Genomic DNA, 19,135 nt, shown 5'->3' on the forward strand with positions numbered 1-19,135 from the left:
AGAGATACACTTGTGATAGAGATGGCTTTATTATGGGTGATAGTGTTAATTGTCATCTTGAGAAATTTGAATCACCTGGGAGATGGGCCCTTGGGCATATCTGCAGAAGTGGGGTGGTGTTGGGAAGCTGCACCTGTTATGGGTGGTATCATTCCCTAGGTAGTGACCTTGGAATACCTCTGAGAAGAGAAAGTGAGCTGAGTGCTAGCACATAAGCACCGAGGCATTGCTCTCTGAGCCTTCACTGTGGATGTTATGAGACCAGCACTCCACAGACTGGCATGGTGTCATTCCCACAGTGAAGAACTATCACCTGGAATTGAGAGAAAAAAATAAACTACTTCTCCCGAGTTGTTTTAGTCAGAGTGTTTGATAGTAACCAAGATACTGTTGGTCTTAGCTTGACTACAATTTAGACAGGGAACGCTCCCCTTCTCCCATCTGAAGACCCTGCCTCAGAGTGGTTATTTGGGAACTGGCGGGCAAGAGAGAAAGCCAGTTATAACCACATCTGGCTTTTTTTTTTCTATATTGGTCACGGGATCAGCCTTGTGTAGAAAGCTTTTCTATGCTAGGCCATCACAGCCCTAATTTGGATTTTTAATTTATTTATTTAAGATCACCTCTTATGGCTGCCAAAGCATGGGCTCTGACCCCCATGAGTCTAATAAGACACTTCTTTTAAAAAATGCCACTGACATTTGATGACTAATATTCCTAACTTGTCAAGACCTAGAATCACCGCCTCTTATGGCTGCCAAAAGCATGGGCTCTGACCCCCATGAGTCTAATAAGACACTTCTTTTAAAAAATGCCACTGACATTTGATGACTAATATTCCTAACTTGTCAAGACCTAGAATCACCGCCCCCCCAAAAAAGGGAAAACATCTGGGCATGTCAGTCATGTCAGTGTGGGAGTTTCCAGATTAGGTTGATGTGGAAAGACCCTCCTAAAAGTGAGGGGTACCATGCTGTGGGTTGGGGTTTGCATAAAAAGGAGAAATCTAGCAGAGATTAGCATTTCTTGACCTCCACTTTCCTACTGCACCTCTTCAAAGTCTTCTTGTTAGAATTCAGCCTGCCTCAGCACCAGAAGCCACATTATCACCAGCCATTGGACCTTTAAAAAGGTCCCTGCCACCTCTCTTCGTCCTCTCTTGGTCTCTCAAGTTCTTTATTCCTCTTTCTATATCTCTGAATCACTGTCTCTCTCTCTCTCTCTCTCTCTCTCTCTCTCTCTCTCTCTCTCTCTCTCTCTTGTCCCCACTCCAAGATGACCTTTCACTTGCTCCCCCCCCCCCGCCAAATCTCTTGTATGAGGTGATGTGATATGTCCTTTAGTATACGTGTTGCCTTTATTGGTTGACAAATAAAACTGTTTGGGCCAATTACTTAACAGAGTAAAGCCAGGCTGGAAGTGGGGAGGGGGAATAGGTGGAGTCAGAGAGATGCCATGTACGTGCCAAAGGAGACGCATGCCCTAAACCTTACTGGTAGGCCACAGACTCATGGTAATACACAGATTAATAGAAATGGGTTAATCGAAGATGTTAGCTAATAGGAAGCCTTGATGTGGGACTCCCCTCTGTATGCTGGAAATACCACTGGTTAATAAAGAAGCTGTTTTGGACCTGTGATAGGGTAGAGCAGAACTAGGTGGGAAAAACTAACCTGAATGCTGGGAGAAAGAAGGTGGAGTCAGGAGAAGCCATGTAGCCCCATTGGAGACAGATGCCAGAATTTTACCTGGCAAACCACAGCCACATGGTGTTACACAGATTACTAGAAATGGGTTAAATTAAGAGTTAGCCAATAAGAAGCTAGAGCTAATGAACCAAGCAGTGATTTAATTAATACAGCTTCTGGTTATATCAGGAGTCTGGGAAACCAGGAAATGAACAAATGTCCAAGCAGCCTCCTACTATGAAGACTTAGCTAATAAGCTAAATAATTAATATAGTTTCTGTGTGGTTATGTGGGTCTGAGCAGTCAGAAAATGAATAAGCAGCATCCATCTACAAATGGTGTGCCAACATGGGGCACATAAAAATTGAGAGAGTTTGGGAAAGAACTCTAGACACAAAAGAACAGAGTTAAGCACGGCTTCTTGGTAGAGGCATATTTTTAGATAATATCTGTTTGCCAGCGGCAAGCAGAGGCATGGCTGCTTTAAGAGGTTTACTGACTCAGCTTTAGTGGCAGAAACGTTGCAGTATCTTTAAGGAAAAGATTTCTGGTTCTGGCTCTCTTGAAGCTTATAGGAACACACCTTCATAATTTTAGCCTTTGCAAATCTCTTTCCCTCTGGGACTTAGATTTTATTACAACAGTCTGGTCTCAGCACAGATCAATGGCCTAAAATTGACAAAATTGATTTCCAAACGCTCACAAATTGTAACAACTGCTACTCCACAGACAAATGATCCACAAATATCTTATAGCTTTCCCTGCTCTACATCTTCTCTACTTTCCACTCCTAAAAGTTTCTTATTGCTATGATTTCCCAAAATAAATCTAAGATTATGCTGTAAACTCTATCCCAGGGTTTGAAAATTTTGGGGATATGGTTTAAAATCTATAAGATCTGTAACAAAATTTGGCTTTAAACTTATAACAAAAGATGTATAATTAAAAATTTATAGGGGAAGGTATATCTAAATCATGCATTATATATAATATTATATATACAATATATATTATATGTATGTGTGTATATATGTTTGTGTTTGTAACTTGGATTTGACACTCATAAAAAAGCAGAGACCTACTAGGAAAACAGATGTTTTAAATAACAACCATGTAGCTCTCCTCCTTCTTGGCTGATGATCCCATTAGGATGTAAGCAACCACATGGCTTGCGCCCATCGTTACTAAGGTAAAAGAGTACATATTATGTGACTTCACCATCTTAAGATGATCTCATATCATAAAGCAACTATTGTAAACCTTTTTAGTCCTAATGAGCTCTCTATTTATCATTATATCTCCTTTTAGACTAAGGATGCAACAATTCTTAAATACTTTGGATTGGTATGAATTTTTTATAATAATAAAAATTTAAGGTTATGTTTGCTACAAAATGCTATATATGTGATTGAATTCTCGTTTAGAATATACTGCATATGATGATAAAATTCTAAGGTTAGAAAAGTCTACTCAGCTTAACAAAAGCTAATTAAAGATGTCTGTCTAACTGCTTATGCCTTTGCTAACTGTTTAACACCAAGTTGCTAGAAAATTTAGATAAATAACAACAAATGTTTGATAAATAAGGTATACTTAACAAATAAGATTTGTAAATTCCTAAGGTCTACTCAGGTTCACAGTCCAGCTTCTTTGTCTTTGCCCACTTTAAGCGTTAATTATTTGGATACACTAAGCCATATTTTGGAATCCTAGTCTGTTTGTATGCTCACCTTCCTAGACCTGAAGGGAGAGGGGAGGAACTTGAACGTTTCACAGGGCAGGAAACCCTGACTGCTCTTAGGACTGGAGAGGGAGGAGGAGAGGGAGTGGGGCGGGAGGAGAAGGAGTGGGGGGAATGGGAGGGTATGGGGAAGAGGGGAGGAAGTGGAAATTTTTATAAACAAATAAATAAATAAATTTAAAAAAAAAGAAAAAAAGTTGCAATGTTGTATAATGATGTGCTATAAAAGATTCAGCAAAGTCACTACTCTCCCTATGGACTGGGCCTATGATTACACATTTTATTTCAATAGTAAAGTATTTCAATGATAAAACTGTTATTTTTTAAGGCTAGACCTAACAGGTATAGAAGGTAAATTTCTAGTCTTATAAAAGCTACTTACTTGTAAACTGTTAAGGATAATTAAGACATGCAAGTTAATAGTCACCTCATAAACAATCAGATTCTTTAATGTGTCCAGAACTATACTTGTAGTCATGCTAAATAGTAATGTGATTAATTGCTAGGATAAGATTTAGTTAGCCCTTCCTTATATGTTTTCAAAGTTAGGCCTAAAGCAAATAACTAAATTGGCTATACTTAATACATAGATGGTCTTCAAACTATTCAGAAACAGCTGAATCTGTTGACTATGGCATTTAAAATGATTAACCAAATAATAGGTTTTTTGTATAGAAAGGCATGCCAGCTCTTGGCAGCAGAGCTAATCTCCTCCATAGAAGATGATGGACACAGAAGAACCCCTACCTGGAGCTTGCTTTAAATATAGTGAAGCTGCTGGGCGGTGGTGGTGCACACCTTTAGTCCCAGTACTCGGGAGAGAGAGGCAGGCAGATCTCTGTGAGTTTGAAGCCAGCCTGGTCTACAAGAGTTAGCTCCAGGATAGGCTCCAAAGCTACAGAGAAACCCTGTCTCAAAAGAAAGATAATATATCTTGAAGCTGGCCACTGGGTGAAAAACTGCCCTCCATCTCACCTGTTGTCAATATCCTGTCCAAACTGTGGACAAGCAAGGCGTAGGGGAATTGATTGCCCTGCTTTACCTAGAGAAAGAAGGCTAGCAACGCCCCCCCCCCCCACCATCCCAAATTCTTCCTACACAGGAAAGTCTGTTGCTTCTTCTGGGTCTGGTGGCCAAAGTCTAATGCTGCCCTGGGACGTATGCCTGCAATGACCATGTAGAAATTTATGGGGAATTGTCCAGATAGCTGGGATGATTTTGTCATTCTTAATACATTGGAAAGCTGGTTGATCTATACTTCCTACTTACTCAGGTAAAATTTATTCTTCTCAGATCTCTGATGGCGTTGATGACTGGGTTAGTGAGAGAGCTCTGTCATCTTAACAGCGGCAACCAAGGCTTTGTGTGCATTCTCCGTTCTCTTCCACTGTAAAACTCAGGCTGCAGGCCTCACTCCCCTACTAGCTCTAGACACAATTTACCTTGCTGTCATATTCTAAAAGGAGATAAACTCACAAAACCGATTTTCAATGCAACTTTCTACGATTCCTTTATTTAAAGGAATGCACTTTAAATGACTGATCTTAGTAACCAACCACCAGTGTTTCAGTGAAGGAATGGATGGGATGAATGGTGTAAAGTTTATTTAAGGTGAAAGGATATAAAAGCTTAAGTTATGAGAAGATGAGTAAATGTTTTAGGGTTTAAGAAGGTGTTTTAAGGTGTGTAAAAGGAATGTAAAGGTCTGAAGACATCAAACCTTAAGTTGTGATAAGAAAGTGATTTAGGGTGTATAAGTGCAAGTTCTAAAGATCTGTAGACTTGAAAGCTTGAGTTTTGATAAGAAAGTGATTTAAGGTATAAGACAATGAAAAATGTTTCAGATTTCTCTTCCTCTCTATTCTATTCTTAGAGTAAGACGTCGAAAGTTCAGAATTTTGAAGATCCACAGTTATGGTAATCTATTAATCTAGCTGTGATAAGTATTGACTATTTTTATCAGAGTCACAAGCTCAAGATTCTAACTTTCCTGTTGTTTTCTAGTATAAACTTAGAAGTGCTTCTCATTCTTCTACAGACATTCATCTAACTTATCTACATTTAGTCTCCTGGATACAAGAGAGAATATTCATGCTTTTAACCATAAATTGTTTCCCAACTTCCTACTATTAATCAAAGGCATGAGTCTACCACATTTTCTACAAGGTAAATTTTAGTACAGATTACAAACAGTAGTAATACTAACTAAACAGTGGCAATACTAAAACTCATATCTTTTTGTAAACTTACAAAATTCTTGTAATATTTGGGGAATTGACTTGGATCCACCTCTCATAAGTCAAAATGACTCCAGATAACAGCCTGTTTCCCCAAATGCCTATTCCATCTATTTTAGAGGGTGGGATATCTCTCCCTTTCTCTAGCCTTGGGACACCCCTCCCCCAAGTACCATGACCATAAACATAAAATGTACATCTAATAAAAACATTCCCCCCTGAACTCCTTAACTTTATCTTCTGCCCCTAATATATATTTGTTCCAGCATTCTTCCTGGTCCAGATGTTTCCTCAAAATCTGCATCCTAGACAGCTTCAAAGTGGCTAGCCCCAGGTGGTCCAGTGTTACAGAAGCTGCCTGTACTTCCCTAGCCCGGAGATGGCTCTGCACAGTCTGGAAAGCAAGTGAAACAGCCCGCCTTTCCAGGACTAAGGCACCATCCCATCTTCCTTGGGTCCCCAAAGATATCAACACCCCCATGCATAGGAAGCAGTCTAAAGATCACGGTACACCATTTCTGCCTCTCCATCACCCGTGACTATTTTTTTCACCTGCCTCACCCTCACCCCTTCCTAGTTCTTCACCTTTTATAATAAACAAAAGGGAAGAATGTTAGGAGCCAGGTACACCCCCAGCCTTTCCTCGGGGTCTCAGGGCCAGCAGCAGCCATGTTATTACCAACTGCTGTACCCTTTAAAAGGTCCTTGGCACTAGACCATTCTCTTGGTCTCTCACTGTCTGTCTGTCTCTGTTCTCTCTTTCTCTCTTCCTCACTATGAGATGGCCTTTCATGCCCCACCCCCAATTAATCTCTTACATTGTATCTGTTGTGTGGTGTGATCTCTCCAGCATTCTTGACTCGGATCCACCAACACACTCTGCCACATAAACCCTAACACCTTTGTTATGCAATATACGAGCATGTGTTTTTAAAAGTTAATTATTTTCTTTTCAAAGCCGGCTGCTCTAATTCTGCTGTGGTGGTTGTAGTGGAGCATGAATTTGCTTTTGGAAATGATTTATTTTTATTTATATGAATGTATGTGAGTCTGTGTCAGTGTATGTGCACCACATGCAGACAGAACCTGCAGAAGCAAATAAAGACAATGCATTTCTGGAAAGTGGAGTTACAAATAGTTGTGATTTGCCATGTGGGTGTTGGGGAACTAAATCCAACTTTGCGAGTACAGCAAGGGGTCCTAACCACTGAGCCATCTCTCCAGTCCCTGTGTGTACTTCTTACCCAAATACTTTGAAACACAGGACAGGTTTGAATCACAGTGGGAGAAAACTCTCTACTGCTCACAGTATGCATATTGGCAGGGAAGAAGATAACCAAAACTCCATTTCCCCTCTTTTCTCCCGTTTTGGGACAGGCCCCAGGAGAGCAGCTGCTCCCTTAAGTGGCTGTTAAACATTAGCAATAAGCCTCTCTGGAATTATGCTGAACCAAGTGACGTAGGAGAAAGTTTGTACCAAATAAATTTGCGTAGATTAGAATCTGCAGGTGGTCTGAAGCCTGCCTGTGTTGGGAGCCAAATTATTCAGCACTGGAATCTTTTGAAAAGAGAACAAAGAGCCTTTCATTGCTTGGATTCTAAGCACAGCTTAGTACTTCATTAGAAACCTCTTAGCTCGCCCCAGGAACCTTTCAGATTTAATTATTAGGTGGGTTAAAAGCCCCCTCTGCTCAGAACATCACACTGCAGCATTTTATTCTCTTTCCTGGGAGACCTCCAAGTTTTACAAACTGCAGAACTCACCAGTGGCTATTTAATATTTTTCCCCCTGAAATCTAAGATCAGGCTAAATCAAAACAAACATCGCAGCCACTATGAATTCTGAAATGAAAATTACAAAGAACTCAAGAGCAATGGAGTCAAAAGCAAAGTAGGCTGAGTGCCTTCAATGGTTATAATACCTTGTCACGCTGCTTACGGTTGCCTGCCAATCTTATTTTCTTCTACATTCATATGAGGTGGTGTCTAACTAAATGTCACAACTCTAACCATGGCTGGTGTTTAAATCTGCTAACATCACTCCACCTTTGTCATTTGGGGGATTGCAAACATGCTTCAAAACCATAATTTGAGGGAGCTGGAGAGATGGACCAGTGGATAAAGTGTTTGCTGTACAAGCATGAGGACCCTGGCTTGATCTCCAACATCCATGTGAAAAGCTGGGATGTTGGTATGCATCTGCACTCCCACTGTAAGCACAAACTGGGGGATGTGGAGGCAGGTGGATCCCTGAAGCTCACTGGCTACCAGCCTAGCCAAACTAAGTAAATTCAAGTTCACAGAGAAATCCTGTCTCAAATAATAAAAAAAGATGAAATTAACCCTCTGCACCTTCATGTACACACATGTTACACTCACACTTAAACATACATTCCTAAACACAAATCTGTGTATAAAACAGTCATATGTCTTAAATTACAGTATCTGATAACTGTGGCAGGGATGTTTTAAATTTCTGTGTAAGGGGGAAACTTGAACACCGAAAGTCATGTGTAACTGAACTCATAGAATTTTCATGGATGCTTCACTAGACTAGGCTGAAACAGAAAGACATAGGAAAAAGCATATCACTCTGGAGGCCAGCATGCTAACCCAGTGTTTGGAAAGATCATTCTCTACTCAAGCTTAGATAGGCAAGCTGAACCTGATAAATAATGGTCCTGGTATGACTCCTGCAATTCTCCATGCTTGGTATGTACCTCAATAATGTTTATGAGCTTAAATGTCAATCCCTGAAGCTCTTGTGGCCGAAGCATTTTCAGAGGCTCAGCCGACATAGGTCTTTTATGACACTGAGGGACCTGTCTCTCCATGACCAACCATCAGGCTGTCTGATGATTTCAAGTGGAAACAAAACAAAAGAGAGAACGAAAAGATGAATAAATAACTCTTGAATATCAAGTTTCAGATTCTATCTTTGATCCTAAAGTCAATAATTTCTTATATGCATCAGAGAAATATATCAACAATTAAATATTAAGAGAAAAACCAACTTTTCACTTTTCCTCACTCAATTAGAAAGCAAATGGCTGTGGAGGTGGCTCAGTGGGTAAGTGTTTGCTGTACAAGAGAGAGGACTTGAGGTTGGATCCTATCATCCACTTAAAGCTGATGTTGTACCTAGGTCATGCTCAACCTCCTTAGCAATTAGGGAAATGCAAATCAAAACAACTTTGAGATACCATCTTACACCTGTCAGAATAGCTAAAATCAAAAACACCAATGACAACCTATGCTGGAGAGGATGTGGAGTGAGAGGAACACTCATCCATTGTTGGTGGGAATGCAAACTTGTACAGCCACTTTGGAAATCAGTGTGGCGGTTTCTCAGGAAACTGGGAGTCAACCTCCCTCAGGACCCAGCAATTCTACTCTTGGGAATATACCCAAGAGATGCCCTATCATACTACAAAAGCATTTATCCAACTATGTTCATAGCAGCACTATTTGCAATAGCCAGAACCTGGAAACAACCTAGGTGCCCCTCAGTAGAAGAATGGTTAAAGAAGGTGTGGAACATATACACATTAGAGTTTTATTCAGTGGTAAAAAACAATGACATCTTGAATTTTGCATGCAAATGGATGAAAATAGAAAATGCATTACTGAGTGAGGTATCCCAAACCCAAAAAGAGGAATATGGTATGTACTCACTCATAAGTGGATTCTAGCCATAATTAAAGGTCTTTGAGCCTATAATTCGTGATCCTAGAGAAGCTAAATAAGAAGGTGAACCTAAAGAAAATCATATAGTTATCCTCCTCGATATTGGAAGTAGACAAGATTGCCAGGCAAACTTGGGTGCACGGGGGTGGGGGATGGGAGGTGGATGTAAGGGGAGATGGGTAGAGAGAAGGGAGAAGGGGAGGATTCGGGAAAGCTTGGGGGAATGGGATGAGTGGGATGGAGGAAGGATGGATATGGGAGCAGGGAAGTAAATATCTTAATTAAGGGAGCCATTTTAGGGTTTGCTAGGGACTTCTCTCTAAAGGAGGTCCCAGGTCCAAGGAGAGATCCCCAGATTGTTCCTTGGGCAGCAGAGGAGAGGGTGCTGAACTGGCCTTGTCCCATAACCATAGTGATGAATATCTTGCATATCACCATAGAACCTTCATCTGGCGATGGATGGAGATAGAGACAGAGAACCACATTGGAGTACTGGACTTAGCTCCCTAGGTCCCAATGAGGAGCAGAAGGAGGGAGAATGCGAGCAAGGAAGTCAGGACCATGAGGAGCGTGTCCACCCACTGAGATGGTGGGACTGATCTAATGGGAGCTCACCAAGGCCATCTAGACTGGGAGTGATGGAGCATGTGATCAAAATGGACACTCTGAACGTGGCTGGCAATGAAGGCTGACTGAGAAGCCAAGGACAATGGCACTGGGTTTTTATTCTACTGCATGGACTGACTTCGTGGGAGCCTGGTTTGTTTGGATGCTCACCTTTATAAGATTTGTATGGAGCGGGGAGGACCTTGAACTTCCCACGGGGCAGGGAACCCTGACTGCTCTTAGGACTAGAGAGGGAGGGGGAGGGAAAAGGGAGGAGGGGAAGAGGTGGAAACTTTTAATAAATAAATTAATTAATTAAAACAAATTAAAAAAGAAAAAAAAAGAAATAAAAGATTCTGTATTCTCAATGCTCTATAGGTAGATGTGATGTAGAGACAGCTACCTGGTTTAGGCAGATATGAAAGCAGAGATGCAGATGAATAACACTGAATGTTTTCCCCTGACTTTCACATACATGCCTACACACACACACACACACACACACACACACACACGATAGTAAAAAAGACAAAGAACGAGAAAGACTAACAGGTAGGAGAGAACACGCACAAATCTGGCCCAAAGACAGTGTTCCAAAGTTCTGTCATGTAAGTCTTAATTCTTTCAGGGTTTGCTGAAAATCAGGGTATAGCTACCTTTATCTATATCAATGTCATCTGTATCAACTATATCATTTTTATCCACAGCTATACATACATATATATGTATATATGTATATATGTGTATGTATATATATATATATATATATATATATATATATATATATATATATATATATATATATACACACACACACACATCAGAATGGACCAAACCAGCATAGCAGTATCCTTACTCCATGATGGACATGAACCAACTCTTGTATTTTCCTGACAGTTACCAAAATAGATAAGAAAATAAAAAGGACATTGCTGGTGGCAATGCTTTATTCAAGGACTTTGAAAATACTAAAGCCTTGCTTTGTTGATCAGTTGAAATGGATAGAAAACAACCTGTGTTCACACAATCACAGGAACTTGCTTGTGTAGTGCCATTCAAGGGGTTCTGGGTTTTACTAATTGTGGTATTAGTCTCTGTGTTTTGTTGTAAGATATAGAGGAGTGTATCTAAAGGTGAGACAGAGTCATGGTTTTATAGTCACCTGGGTCAGTTTGATTACTGGTTGCCTGTGTCATGAACCCAATGCCAGTTATCAGATGCGATGTTGCACTGACACATGTCCATTGTTAACTTCCTATAACTCTGGACCACCTGAAAAGAAAGTTTGGCTAAAGAACTGTCGCTCAGGTTGGCCGGTGGGCATGTCTATGAGGGATGGTTTTGACTGTTAACTGATGTGAGAAGACATCACAGGTCTTCTGAATGTGGGTGGCCCTGTTCCCTGGGCTAGCCCTGAACTGTAGGAGAGTGAGGGACATGAGTTGAGCATGAACATAGAGTGCAAGGGATCCATGGGTTTCTATCTGTTCTTGACTGTGGATGATGTCATCGTTTCAAGTGCCTGCCACTATGACGTCGCCTCAGCCATGGACTGTAACCTGGAATTGTGAAGCAAATAAACATTTCTCCCTTAAGTGGCTTCTTGTCAGGGTATTTGTGACAGATGGGTGCTCATGGTCACACCACTGATACTACCCTAAAGAAGTCATAATTGGCTGTTGTTCAGATTAGTTCAACAGTTGAAATGATGCTCTTATCTTGACCCAAATCCCCAAACATTCCCAAAACAACTTAGCTAAAATGTGAGTTGAGTTCCCTAACTGTTCTGCTCATAGACACCTGTGACTTCTCATTTTAGTGTAAAAGGCCAAGCTCCCACTGTGACCCACAGAGCCCTATCTCCTGCCTGTACCACATGACTTTCCATGGCCTCTTCTATGCTTCCTCCCCTTGTCCTCTGCTTCAGTTACCCTGATTCCTCTTTGTTGGGAGGAGAGAGGGCCTGCTTTTCATCTCGGCCGGCTAGTTTAACCCCAAAATAACCACACAAAAATTGTATTAATTAAATTACTGTGTGGCCCATTAGCTCTAGCCTCTTATTGGCTAACTCTCACATCTTGATTAACCTATTTCTATTAAATCTGTGTTTCACCACATGATTGTGGCTTAATGGGAAGAGTCTAACCTACGTCCATCTCAGGCAGGAGATTCATGGCATCTGCCACACTTCCCTTCTTCCCAGCATTCTGTTCTGTCTTCCCTGCCTACCTGAGTTCCACCCTATCAACTAGGCCAAGGCAGTTTCTTTATTAAATCAATGAAAGCAACACAAAAACAGAAGGACGTCCTACGCCACCTCTTCCTAACACCCAGGGCAGGACGGTGGAGCCACTGCCCATTCCTTTTCTTAAGATCCATTTCCACATAGATTCCCATGGACTATTCCTTCATTTTTTACAGTTTTTTTTAAGACATATTAAAATCTTTCTTTCTTCCTTGATACATCATTTTAAAGTTTTCTACAATATTTTATATCCCTTCAAAAAGTAAAACAAACAAAGAGTGATCCTGAACTCCCAAACTAATCTATTGTATCCATCAGTACCTAGCACATTATGAACATACTGGTTTGTGTTGCCAAATATCCGTGATTCTTCTAGAATAGACATCAAAAATGACAAGGATTTACTTTTTTTTCTTTGTCCAAGGGTCTACTGTTAGTACTAGGACTAATGTCCAGGTACAGAAGATATACGTACAGTGAGCAATTGTTAAATGAAAGACCGTATCTCTTATCTCTTATCCTCTTATCTCTTCCCATCCCCAACTCAACCATGAAAAAAAGCTTGCAATTGATCCATACAGTAGCTGAAATTCAAGATCATTCAGAAATTCTGAAGCTAGTTATCAACTCTATTTCATCTCTTTGTGAGAGAACATCTCTGTATGATATCTGATTGTCACACTTTCTGTTGCCTCTATGATGCTACAGGCAGCTATTTTGTACCCAACCCAGCAAAGGAATAGTTGCACTTAAAGTATGTAATTTATAAGAAGCATAAATTCCTCTGAATCCAAAGCAGAAATCACCCCTAGAAAATCTCATCATAAATGGGTTTTATGGCTTACTGGAAGCTGTATTATTTTCACAGGTGTCTTCCTCATTTGGTGTTTCAGCTTCTTCCTCCTCCTCTTCTGGGTCATCAGTGTCTCCTGAATCATCACTGTCATCCACCCATTTTCCTGGCATGAGACCCGCAGAGTCATACGAGTGGCAGAGAGGACCCACAATGTGTGAGATAAAGGATTCTTGAAGGTTGGCCAGCTGCGGGGCAGAGCGGTCCATAAAGGGACTTATGGGCAAACCAAGGCTGGCTTCTTCGTCGCCCTACAAGTATGGATTCACAATGACAAAGGTAAATGACAGAGGACTATTAACATAAGACAAGACAACATTCACCTGATATCTAACGTGTGGATATGCCATAACCCAGATAGCCACATAAAATCCTTTGATGTCACTGCTCTGAGTCACTGTGCTGAAAGCTAAAATACCCACAGAAGGACCTTCTTCCTGGTATTTGTTAACTGTGCAGTCTTGAGTTTTTGGTTCACTTTCAAGGGAACATTTAGTGAGATTACTGATATGCACTACTATTTCAGTGGTGCTGGGGTTTGAACTGAAAGCTTTCTGCACACTGGCAAGCATGCCACCACTTGAGCCACACCCCTATTATGTTTGTCTTTTTGACTTGATTTCCCGAAAGCATAAACCATTTTCTTGCCCTATTTAAGTTCCTATATTAGGTCAGATTTTGTTTAATTTGTATCTTCTGTGATTATGTTTTTAATATTCTTATTTATTAAAATTTTTGTTTTTAACTGCCTCAAATATTTATGAGAATAAAACAGGTCATAAAAAGAGGTTATCTAGAAAACTTTAAAAATTAATAAAATTACAAGCCAGGGTATGTGGTTTTCCTTTTCTTTCATATTTTCTGTATTTTAATACTTTACCATTGATTGATAATGCTATTAGTCGAAAAGGAAATGCACTATTTTTAAAAGCATAAATATTTTATTTTGTATGTGAATGCTTAAATAAAAACATAAATCTTAAAAGTTTATTCCAATCCCTATTTAAGCACCACTCATTCTAAAGTGCCCCATCCTGGTTGGACACCTTTAATACTAATAGGGGTAAACTTGTTACTGTCACACCTCTGTGATCTGACCTCACATACAACCCCGGGAGATCCTGCCTCAACCTCCCAATGTTGGGATTTCAAACTTGTGCCACCATGCTAACTTATCCTTGTGGTCTTCAGGGCACTCAAGAAAAACCTAACATTCATTTTGGATCAGCTCTGTGGTAAGTACTTGAGAGGACTTCCCTGCTCAAATGCCACAGCAATGTGTGGAGAAGCCAATTTTAAAGTTGCACACGTGACTTCTAACTCTGGACCACAGTCACTCTATCATCTCTGTTTCCCTCCAGGGCAAACATCTTCATTTTTTTTTTTTCACAATCCAATATGTCACTGATTTCTCGCCTTTCATTCTTCTCATTTACTACCAAACAGGGGCCCAACGTGGGGCTTTTTCCCCCCTCGTGGCGAGGGCCTAGCAGCCTGAGCGCGCACCTACCGTCTCTCTACAGCCCCACGGCTTTTACCCTGACTAGCCAGCTCGTAGCTTAAGTGCAAATTGCATTTGTGGGGCCACCACCATGGAACCAGCCGCCAGGTAAAGCTAGCCAGGAGCTGGGACACAGCACGCCGTTCCTTTAACAGATTGGCGCCCAAATGATGTAGGTGGGCCTTCTGTCTATGTGTTATTTTCATTGGTTAATAAAGAGACTGCCTTGGCCCTTTTATAGGACAGAAAATTAGGTAGGTGGAGTAAACAGAACAGAAAGCTGGGAAGAGGGCAATGAGGCAGACGCCATGGAGCCAGCCACCAGGTCAGACATGCTGAATCTTTCCCGGTAAGCCACCACCTCATGGTGCTACACAGATTATTAGAAATGGGTTAATCAAGATGTGAGAGTTAGTCAGTAACTAACTCTCTAGAGATAATGGGCCAGGCAGTGTTTAAATGAATACAGTTTCCATGTTATTATTTCTGGGGCTAAGCTAGCTGTGGGGGAGCCGGGCGGGATGAAAAGCAGGCCTGCCCACAGCTCCTTCTACACCAAACTTTTAAGAAAGTTGTTCAGAACTGCAAATATAATTAGATCAATGGAGGTTTATGTGGGGATGGTCACCCATGCTTGCCAGCATGTAGTGGCTTTTCATGAAGTCTGCTAAATAGTTTGTTCTTGTATCATACATAGAGTTTGTGTGTCTATGCACACACACATATATACCTCACATTCACAGATATACACACCACACTAGCACATACCACATACACATATATACCACACACACACACCATACACACACGCACACCACACACACACACTTCATACCATATACACACATCACACACACAGACACATACACCACACATGCACACACACACATATACACCACACATAAACATACACCATACACACACATGATACACACACCACATACACACACACAATCCCCATACACACATGCACACACACAACACATACACAGAGAATCCCCATACACACATGCATACACCACACACACACACACACCATACACACATATCACACACCCACATGACACACACACACACATGTGGGATTTCCCTTTGTATGCTGTTAATAAATTGGTTAATAAAGAAACTGTCTTGGGTCTGCACAGGGAACAGAGGTAGACGGGAAAAACTAAACAGAATGCTGGGAGAAAGGAGGCAGAGACAGGAGAAGCCATGGAGCCCCCGTCAGAGACAGATGTGCTGAAATTTTGATACTATGTCATGATATTGTGGTGATGCACAGGTTAATGGAAATGGGTTAATTAAGATGTAAGAGTTAGAAAATAAAAAGCTAGAGCTAATGGGCCAAGAAGTGTTTAAAATAATACAGTTTCTGTGTGATTATTTTTGGACTGAGCAGCTAGGAACCAACAAGTGCCCTTCTTCCAACACATATACACTCACATAACCCCCATACACCACACACACACCCCACACATATCATATACACCATACACACAACATACATATATACCATATACACACTCCACACAGACACATACACACACGTATCTCTTTCGTACATTGTTGTTACTTAGTTAGGAAAGCAGTTAATTGAGATTTTCTTATGCACATCTAATGTTACTTTTACTACAACAAGCAACCCTGTAGCAGTTCAGCATTTCAAAGGTGTCATAGCATCTCCCTATACTATTCAGCCGTATCGACATGTCTCTCCAAAATGCCTGCAGATAATTTTACCTTAGTGTTCAAGAGTTTAGTTCATTTTCATGTGCCATTTTTAAATTCCCACGGAAACTGCCCAGTGTATATGTTTGGCACAATTATAAATGTAGATGGAATGATTTTGCTGCCACAGCTTGAGAGAAGCTTTGGTGACCTTGAACACAGCAAGGACACACAGCTTGTGGTGGATGAAGCAGCTCAGTGAGTTACCTGCTCATAAAACTCACTGGCGATGCCCTCTGTCCACTTCAGGTGGAGCTCTTTACATTTAGCCGGCCCATTAATGTCCGCCAACTTTATACACATTTGACACACCAGGAGACGATCATTTTCATTGGTCCAATCTATCCCAACATCGTCATTCACCTGTTTGAGGGACAAAATCAATATGTTCTGTCTCTATGACAGCTCAGGTAGAACATGAAAAACGACAACAGAATTTTATTGTCTTCTTTCTGTGTGAACATCAAACATGAGAACTTCAGATTCTGGAGCTAATGTCAGCAGCTTGCACTGAAAATAAAAAGTTGGTGCAGTTCAACCAAAATCAATCAATGAAGAAGAAACTATCACTGAACTTACAAGAGATCCTGCTTGAAGCTAGCACATACCATCAATTTCTATTAAATCATAAAACTCTAGTAAGAAGTTTTCTTTTGTATGTGTATGCATAAATGTACGTGGAGGAGTGTGTGTGTGTGTGTGTGTGTGTGTGTGTGTGTGTGTGTGTGTGTGCGTGTGTGTGTGTGTGTGTATAGGCCAGCCTCAGATATCTTTTCTCAGGAGCATTTTAGACAGTGTCTCTCTCGGACTAGGCTAGGCTGCTGGCCAGTAAGACTGGAATCTCCTGTGTTTGCCTCTCCAGTGCTGAGGCACTGACATTATGCATGAGCACTACCACGTTCAGCCTTTTAGTTTTGTTTTTTCAAATGTGGGTTCTAAGGGTCAAACTTAGGTCTTTGTACTGACAAAGCAAATACTTTATTGACTAAGGCTTCTTCCAAGGAACAAATAAGAAGCTTTCTTGAATGAATACTTGGACTTTTAAGTTTGATACATGAAGTTTTGCTTCAAGTTTTCTTTCCTTCCTTCTGCTGTCAGATAATTTCCCTCATACACTGTAGACAAGCTTATATGTTAAATCAAACAAAGCAACAGTGGCAGCTAATGTTTCCTATTCTCTGTAGAACAAGTCTAACATACACAGCCAAGACCTCAACTTCACAAGCATCTAGATTCAGAGTGTGCCTAGAGGCCAGCTAGGGGATAAATAGTTCAATGATTTCCTCCTCACAGAAAGCTCACGGTGATTGAGCTTCATTTAATACTTCAATTATAAGACCCCTTTAATGTGTTATAAAATGAACACTGGCAGAGATCTACTTACCTTGGCATTAAATTTGGCTACAAAGTCAAAGTGTTTCTTCAGGTCAGTAGCCAAAATTGCTTCAATGACTAGGAACCGGAAATGCTTAAATTCCACATGGTCCAGGTTACCTAAGAAATTATACTCTGGCCGGGACATGAAGAGATTCCACGCTGCAGCTGCATGATGGTTCTCCAGAACTGAACGGTCATTGTACAGCACCGCCTAGGGTGGAAGGAAGCAGAAGAGGGGGCCCAACTTCTTAAGTTAAAAAGGAAACACAGAAGTCTATGAGGATATGGAAGGCTTTCAATTCCTCAGTTTTATGCTGGCTGTTAAAAATTATCTTGATTGTTACTGCCTTTTCTTGGGTAATTCTATTTTTGACATATAAGTTTCTCTCCTTAAAACATTTTCTATAAATCATTATATACAGTTATATATATTATTACATGTATAAATTATATATTATATATAAATTATGTATGTGTGTGTGTAATTATTTTAAGAAAAAATTTTCATTTGAGGAAACTTTGGTCAGGCAAAAAGAATTCTTCCCCATGTATAAGATAAATGGACAGTAAATTCCTACCAATGAAAATACAAGCACTAAGAATAAGTGTTGCCATGAAAATATTTTCAAAGAGAAAGGTTTCTAAACAAAGTCTTATGCTTTTAAAGGACCAAGAAAAACATGGTTCTCCAGTCTTTTCAGAAAGGGACGTGTTTGTAAGCTGTCTTTGCTTTGTTGAGGGTATTCACTGTTAGTCATTTGATTCTCTCCTAAGAAGGCAAATGAGAAATGATCTGTCTATGTAACGAGGTCGAACATCTGCTCTAACTATCTTAGCACAAGCCACAGCATCTTTGGAAATTAAGTTCTCTAAGAATTTTCCTGAGGACTAAGGATAGGTCAGTTCCATACAGACTTGAGTGCCTCCTACAAGTCATATTTGTAAAATTAACTGTACTCCAAGAAATATACCCTAAATTATATTCCCCTCCTGAAAATTGAACATTTACCTGAGGAGCACTAGTGGCAACCAGGAAAGCATTCGTCCTCCCTGGGTGATCATAGTCATGCATGGCGGCGGCGACATACAAGGCCATCAACTCTAGGGCTGGGATATTCCCAGACAGACATCCATATTTGTCATCTGACACATGATACATTTTTGAAAACACATATCCCATGTGTCCGTGTGTAAATCCACTGTCCGAATCTGAGGAGAAGAAGTGAAAGTGACAGACATCCTTAAAAACTCAAAGCTGTAGCCATTGTTTTGATTTCCTTTGAAAACAAAGCGCACGATCAGAGTTCCTGGCTCATACAAGAAGCACAGACATAATTCATACACACCCGAGTCGCTTGCTGATCCGTGATCACTAATCACGCTTGGGAGGCCAGGAATCGGCTGCGTTGTGAGATACCACACAGCGTGCAAAACATCAGTGGCATGGATTCTGTTATGATCTGTAAGGATGC

At 40.6% G+C, this 19,135-nt stretch overlaps 1 protein-coding gene across 1 annotated transcript in view; it reads right to left on the reverse strand.

The window, feature by feature from the left end:
- The window catches only part of Pde3a (phosphodiesterase 3A), a 289,440-nt gene that overhangs the window by 8,458 nt on the left and 261,847 nt on the right, over window positions 1–19,135 (reverse strand). Inside the window, exons 11-15 of the mRNA XM_048432523.3 lie at window positions 19,010–19,123; window positions 18,673–18,872; window positions 17,671–17,874; window positions 16,494–16,649; window positions 13,050–13,308 (exon numbers count right to left, since the gene is read on the reverse strand). Coding sequence (XP_048288480.1) covers window positions 13,050–13,308; window positions 16,494–16,649; window positions 17,671–17,874; window positions 18,673–18,872; window positions 19,010–19,123 — 933 coding nt within the window. The remainder of the gene's footprint in view (window positions 1–13,049; window positions 13,309–16,493; window positions 16,650–17,670; window positions 17,875–18,672; window positions 18,873–19,009; window positions 19,124–19,135) is intronic.

Source organism: Myodes glareolus, chromosome 3, assembly GCF_982192425.1.
Source record: "Myodes glareolus chromosome 3, mMyoGla1.1, whole genome shotgun sequence".
NCBI classification, from domain to species: Eukaryota; Metazoa; Chordata; class Mammalia; order Rodentia; family Cricetidae; genus Myodes; species Myodes glareolus.